Genomic DNA, 5,528 nt, shown 5'->3' on the forward strand with positions numbered 1-5,528 from the left:
CTCTCCCCTCGAGCACCGCGTGGTTAATGGCGGTATTTTCCGACCTAAATAATTCTACGGCTCGGGAGCATCCCGATCCCAAATAACCAGGGATGCCAAGGCGAAGCATTTTGCTCCAGCGTGGGGTTGGGCTCAGCCCGCGGGTGGCTGCCAGGGTTCCTCCGTGGGGTCCCTGCCCTGGGTGGGCTGGGGCGCACCGGCCCCGTGCGGGTGCGGTGGGAGCGGAGCCCACCGGGGTGCTGCGGGGAGCTGCTGCCATCTAGAGCCACCCGGCTGGAGCTCCCGAGGAGCGAATGCCTTGGTGGGGGTGGTAGGAAGCTGGGGAAGGGGGGTTGTGTTCTCCTTGAGCCCTCCAGCCCCGTGGCGGCCCCGCAGGATCGCGCTGCGGAGGATGCCCTCCATCCGCCAGACGCTGCAGGAGATGGGGGTGAAGGTGTGGGAGGTGTTCCCGGAGTTGCGCCAGGGCAGACGCGGCGCCGGGGCCGGTCCCAGGAACGGGACGGCTCCCACCCTCCTCACCAACTACCTGGACGTGAGTGTCTCCCTGCGTGGGGGTTTGTCACCCCAGTGTCACCTCATGGGTCCCCCCCGGGGTCGGGTGCGCCCGAGCTGTGCCCCCGGTGGTGCCCCCCACTCTGTGCCTCTTCCAGACCCAGTATTTCGGCGAGATCAGCATCGGGACCCCCGCACAGACCTTCAAGGTGGTCTTTGACACGGGCTCAGCCAACCTGTGGGTGCCATCCTACAAGTGCTCCCCCCTGTACAGCGCCTGTGGTGAGTAGGGGGGCACGGCCAGGGCCGGGACTGACCCCCCCACAACCCCCAGGCTCAGTGACAGTGGGCAAGTCCCCCCACCTCGGGGGCTGCTCGAGGTGGGCTGCTGTGGGGGTCTGGGTTTCTGACAGACCTTTTCAGGGTGGGGGTTCTCTCTGTTGCTGCCCAGTCCCCTGGCACTGGGGCAGGGTGGGTTCATCGCCACACGGGGGATGTTCTGGGGGAGGCAGAGACCCTCAGCCCGCTGTCTCTCACTTTCCTTGATGCACATTGTTCCCCTGCCCAGTCTCCCACAGCCGCTACGACTCCTCCAAGTCCCGCACCTACATCTCCAACGGCACCGGCTTCGCCATCCGCTACGGCACCGGCAGCGTCAAGGGCTTCCTGAGCCAGGACATCGTCATGGTGAGCGCGGCCTGGCACTCACACTGCGACCTGCTGGCTCAGCAAGGGGCTGCTCGCACCTTGGGGGCTCTTGGGGGGGGGGGTTTCCCCCCCCCCCCCCCCCAGCTCCCTGCAAGGACCCTCGTGCCCTTCCCCAGGTGTCAGACATTCCCATCGTCCAGGTGTTCGCCGAGGCCACGGCGCTCCCCGCCTTCCCCTTCATCTTCGCCAGGTTTGACGGGGTGCTGGGGATGGGCTTCCCCAGCCAGGCCATCGACGGCATCACCCCCGTCTTCGACAGGATCCTGTCCCAGCAGATCCTCAAGGAGGACGTGTTTTCCGTCTACTACAGCCGGTGGGTCCCGCGGGGAGCCGGCGCCAGGGATCGGGGGGTGGGGGGTTGGTTTTTAGGGCACGGGCGGCAGAACCACGTTGGCATCTTGGGATTGGGAAGGAGCCACGGCTGGGGCTGAGGGATGTGGGGTGGGAGGGATGAGCCCGTGGAGGATGCCTGGAGGAGCTGGGGTGGAATGAGGCAGAGCAGGAGGCAGAGCAGGGAGGAGGTTTGTCTGGAGCTGCTGGGCAGGGAGTGCTGAGGGGTAACAGCTCCTCTGTCACTGCGGGATTGAACAGAGTCATCAGCTCCATGAGTGGGGCTGGAGCAATCCCAGCCAGGAGGGGATTTAGTTAATCTGGTGATTTTGGTTCATTTTTGGCAAATTTAAAAAAAAAAAAAAAAACAAAAACAAAACAAACCAACCAAACCAAAAGACTCTATTGAAGAAAAACCTGCATCAACAGCCAAACCTCCTTTCATTTCTTGCCCCAGACTGTTATGCTCCAGCAACCCTCCTCCCAGCATCCCCAAAACCAGCTGGAGCAGTGGGAGGACCCACCCTGGCAGGGCAGGAATGCTGCCCTAGGCCCCAGACACAACAGCCTGGCATTGTGCAGGGACAGACTCTCAAACACACCCCCAGATCAGCCACGGTGCCTCTTGACCTCAGCTAAAGGTTGCATCAAGAACAAAAAAGACCCTAATGATGAGGCTGAGGTTGCCACTGGCATCTGGGTGCCACTTGGGTGCCCTGGGGACACAGCTGTCCCCCCCATCCACAGCCTCACGGGGCACCTCTCTCTTTGCAGAGCCTCCAAGTAAGAAGACACAGAGCACAAGCGCTCTCCATGGCACCCACTAACAGCCCCCGTGTGCCCCGGGGTGGGCACGGCCCCCGCTGCCCCTGCCAGCCCCAGGCCAGCCCTGGTCCAGCTCACACATTGCAGATGCCCTCACTGGGTTCTGTCCACGTTCCTGCTCCCCTGGGGAGCCAGCACAGACCTGCTGGGAGACCCCTGCATGTGGCCCCCCCTCCCACCCCTCTGAACTAACTCAGGGTTTCTCTGCTCCAGCTTGCTCTCCACCGCTTCTGATCGGCTCAGCAGAGCCCCGTGGCCATGGCTGGTCCCTCCTCGCTGGTTTCTCGGGGACAGCAGCCAAGGGGGAATCGCTCCACTGTGGTTTGTGCCCTAGGAATGCTCCTCTGAAACCCGGGGGGGAGATAATCCTGGGAGGCAGCGACCCAGCCTATTACACCGGGGACTTCCACTACCTGAACGTCAGCAGGAGCGGCTACTGGCAGATCAGCATGAAGGGGTGAGGGCACAGGGATCCATGGAATCATGGAATCACTTAGGCTGGGATCCTGGGGTCCAAGCATTAGCCCAGCACTGCCAGGGGTGCATCCCACGGACCTCCCTGGCTGTGGGAGGGGGGTTGTCAGGCTGGGAGCCAGGGAAGGTGGTCCATGGAGCCAAGCTTTCACTTGGCACTGCTGGGAGATGTTTCTACCCCGCTGGGGAGGAGTGGGGTTGGCTCCTCCAGCTTCTCCACACTCAGCAAGGAGCCAGGAGAGCTGGGAATGCAGAGGGGGTGGCACCGTGGGCTGATCCAACTTGGAAGCCACAGAGGAAGAGTTTTAACCCCCTTTAGTCCTGCAGGAGGAGCGTGAGGCTCTGAAACAACTCTGCTTTGTTTGACCGAAAATAAACAAACCCCTCACATGACGAAGCTTTGCTTTCCCACCGGGAAAGCTGCAGGGGAGGGTTCCTGGGGCTGCTGCAGAGCCCGTGGGAGCGGCACATGCTCTGCCCGGCCACAGCTCCCTGGAGAGTGACATCACTCCTGTGAGTGCACCCGTGGCATCACCATGGGATATTCAGGGTCTGCCCTCCCGCTCCAGGGTGTCTGTAGGGGCTGAAATCCTGTTCTGCAAGGAAGGCTGCTCGGTGGCCGTGGACACAGGGGCCTCCTACATCACCGGCCCCGCTGGGCCCGTGTCCGTGCTCATGAAAGCCATCGGGGCAGCCGAAATGGCCGAGGGAGAGGTGAGTGTCCCCCACAACCTGTACCCCCATCCCTCCCTGCCCCAGGGAATGGGCTCAGAGCCATCTCCCCCTCCCACAGTACGTGGTGGACTGTGACCAGGTGCCTCAGCTGCCCAACATCTCCTTCCACCTGGGCGGGAAGGTCTACGCGCTCAGCGGCTCAGCCTACGTCCTGCGGGTAAGCTGCACCCTCCTGCAGTGTCCTGCACCCTCCTGGCTCCCCTAGAGCAGCCAAAAGCAGTCCCAGAGTGACGCTCCTTGTTTTCCCCAAACCCTCCTGTTGGGCAGAGGTGCCCACAAGAGCCAGAGAGACCTGTCGCTGCTCCCTTGGGGGGTTCTGGGGAGATTTGGGGTGGGCAGCAAAGAGCAGAGACGGGCAGGGATCCCCTCCCTGGGGGTTGGGCATTAGGAAGAAGGTCTTCCCCCAGAGGGTGGTCAGGCACTGGAAGGGGCTCCCCAGGGCATGGCACCAGGAGTTCATGGAGTGTTTGGACAATGTTCCCAGGCCCATGGAGTGACTCCTGGGGATTGTCCCGTGCAGGGCTAAGAGTTGGACTCGATGATCCCTGGGGGTCCCTTCCAACTCAGCATATTCTGTGATTCTGTGATTTTTTTGGGGGGGCTTGTCCTGTGCAGGCCCAGGAGTTGGACTTAGATGATCCAGAGCATCCTGAGCTGAAGTATGCCTTCCAGCTCAGGCTATTCTGTGATTCCATGAGGAAGGAACACCGTGGCCAAGCAGTGGGGGTGGAGCTGGGGGGTCCATCCCTCCCTCAGGATCTCCCTCCTGGCACCTCCACCACCCCTGGGGTCTCCTTTTTGCAGCAATCCCAGTACGGGGAGGACATCTGCGTGGTGGCTTTCTCAGGGCTGGACATCCCACCCCCAGCTGGCCCCCTCTGGATCCTGGGTGCCAGCTTCATCGGGCACTACTACACCAAATTCGACCGGCGCAACAACCGCATCGGCTTTGCCACGGCCCGCTGACCCCCGGGGGGGCTGGCAGAGGGTGGGGGGAACCATCCTGCAGGGCAGGAGAACCACCAGGAGGCAGCGACTCGAAGTGCAAAAAGGGAAACAGCAGTTCCCTTCCAGCTCAGCCACCTCCTCTCCCTTCGCTGAAGCAACTGCAAGCCTCTCCTTCTCCCACTCCCAAACCCCCACGCTGCTTCCCGGGAGCCTCTGCTGCCAGGGGAGGGCTGAGCCTGGCACACATCTCCTGGGGAGTGCTCAGCCTGGGAACCCAAGCGGGATCCTGAGTCCGGAGCTGCTCCTCCAGGGACCTTTAGGGTGATGTACAGTAGTACAGCCAGCACACAGGGAACTGCTGCTGGCGTGGAGGGGCCCGCAGGCTGAGCAGGGGTCACCTGCTACAGTGTCCGTGTGATTCTTTAATTGGAAGGAATATAATCTGTGTTTTAATGATAGCTTTAGCTGGTGTTAACCCTACCCCTCCCTGTGACTTTGGTATTAAACAACTTCGAGCAACAGGATGCTGAGTGGAGGCTTGTTCTTGCAGAGGGGAGAGGTCAGACACCTCTCTGAAGGGAACTGGACAGCAAATGTTCCCCTGCCAGGACCCACCGCTGCATTTTTGTCCTTCCATTTCCTAGGAGTGCATCACCCTCCCAGCCACTGCCACAGCAGCCACCTGTAGGCAAATCAGGGGCTTTTCCAACAGCAAACAAGCTCTTTCTGCAGGAGATGAGATGCTGTGTGGGCTGCTCAAGCCTCAATCTGCCTTCCCAGGGAGGACTCGGGACCACTGGTTGCACCTCTGGGGACAGGGACAGGGCTGGACACGGCTCTTTGATCTGTGTCCCACCAGGAAGGTGGCTCTGGCTCTATGGCTCTGTTTTCATGGCCATGCTGGTTCCAGCCAACAACCAAAGGCTTGTCTCTGCCCTGGCTGTGTGCAGAGATCCCCCTGGAGCTGCCAGCCCAGTGCCAGCTGGCCTGGAAGGAGGGACAGGCCAGTGCTCCCA

The 5,528-nt window shown here is 61.6% G+C and overlaps 1 protein-coding gene across 1 annotated transcript; it reads left to right on the top strand.

The window, feature by feature from the left end:
- The first annotated feature begins 391 nt into the window (after window positions 1-391).
- REN (renin) lies at window positions 392-4,972 on the top strand. Its single transcript, XM_027905699.1, has 9 exons — window positions 392-532; window positions 651-774; window positions 1,061-1,179; window positions 1,317-1,513; window positions 2,305-2,313; window positions 2,690-2,812; window positions 3,399-3,543; window positions 3,623-3,721; window positions 4,369-4,972. Exons 1-9 carry the CDS (start codon window positions 392-394, stop codon window positions 4,528-4,530), a joined length of 1,119 nt encoding a protein of 372 aa, XP_027761500.1. The 3' UTR covers window positions 4,531-4,972.
- Window positions 4,973-5,528: the final 556 nt, after the last annotated feature.

This window comes from Empidonax traillii, unplaced genomic scaffold (assembly GCF_003031625.1).
Source record: "Empidonax traillii isolate 1590-97213 ecotype Southwest subspecies unplaced genomic scaffold, ASM303162v1 scaffold1196:size187323, whole genome shotgun sequence".
In the NCBI taxonomy this organism is placed as follows: Eukaryota; Metazoa; Chordata; class Aves; order Passeriformes; family Tyrannidae; genus Empidonax; species Empidonax traillii.

What these genes read in the sequence shown, in the direction of transcription:
- REN (XM_027905699.1), top strand. Translation starts at nt 392, where the DNA reads ATGCCCTCCATCCGCCAGACGCTGCAGGAGATGGGGGTGAAGGTGTGG. An exon ending in CCGAAATGGCCGAGGGAGAG is followed by an intron (nt 3,544 to 3,622) that starts GTGAGTGTCCCC and finishes CCCCTCCCACAG; the next exon opens with TACGTGGTGGACTGTGACCA. An exon ending in GCTCAGCCTACGTCCTGCGG is followed by an intron (nt 3,722 to 4,368) that starts GTAAGCTGCACC and finishes TCCTTTTTGCAG; the next exon opens with CAATCCCAGTACGGGGAGGA.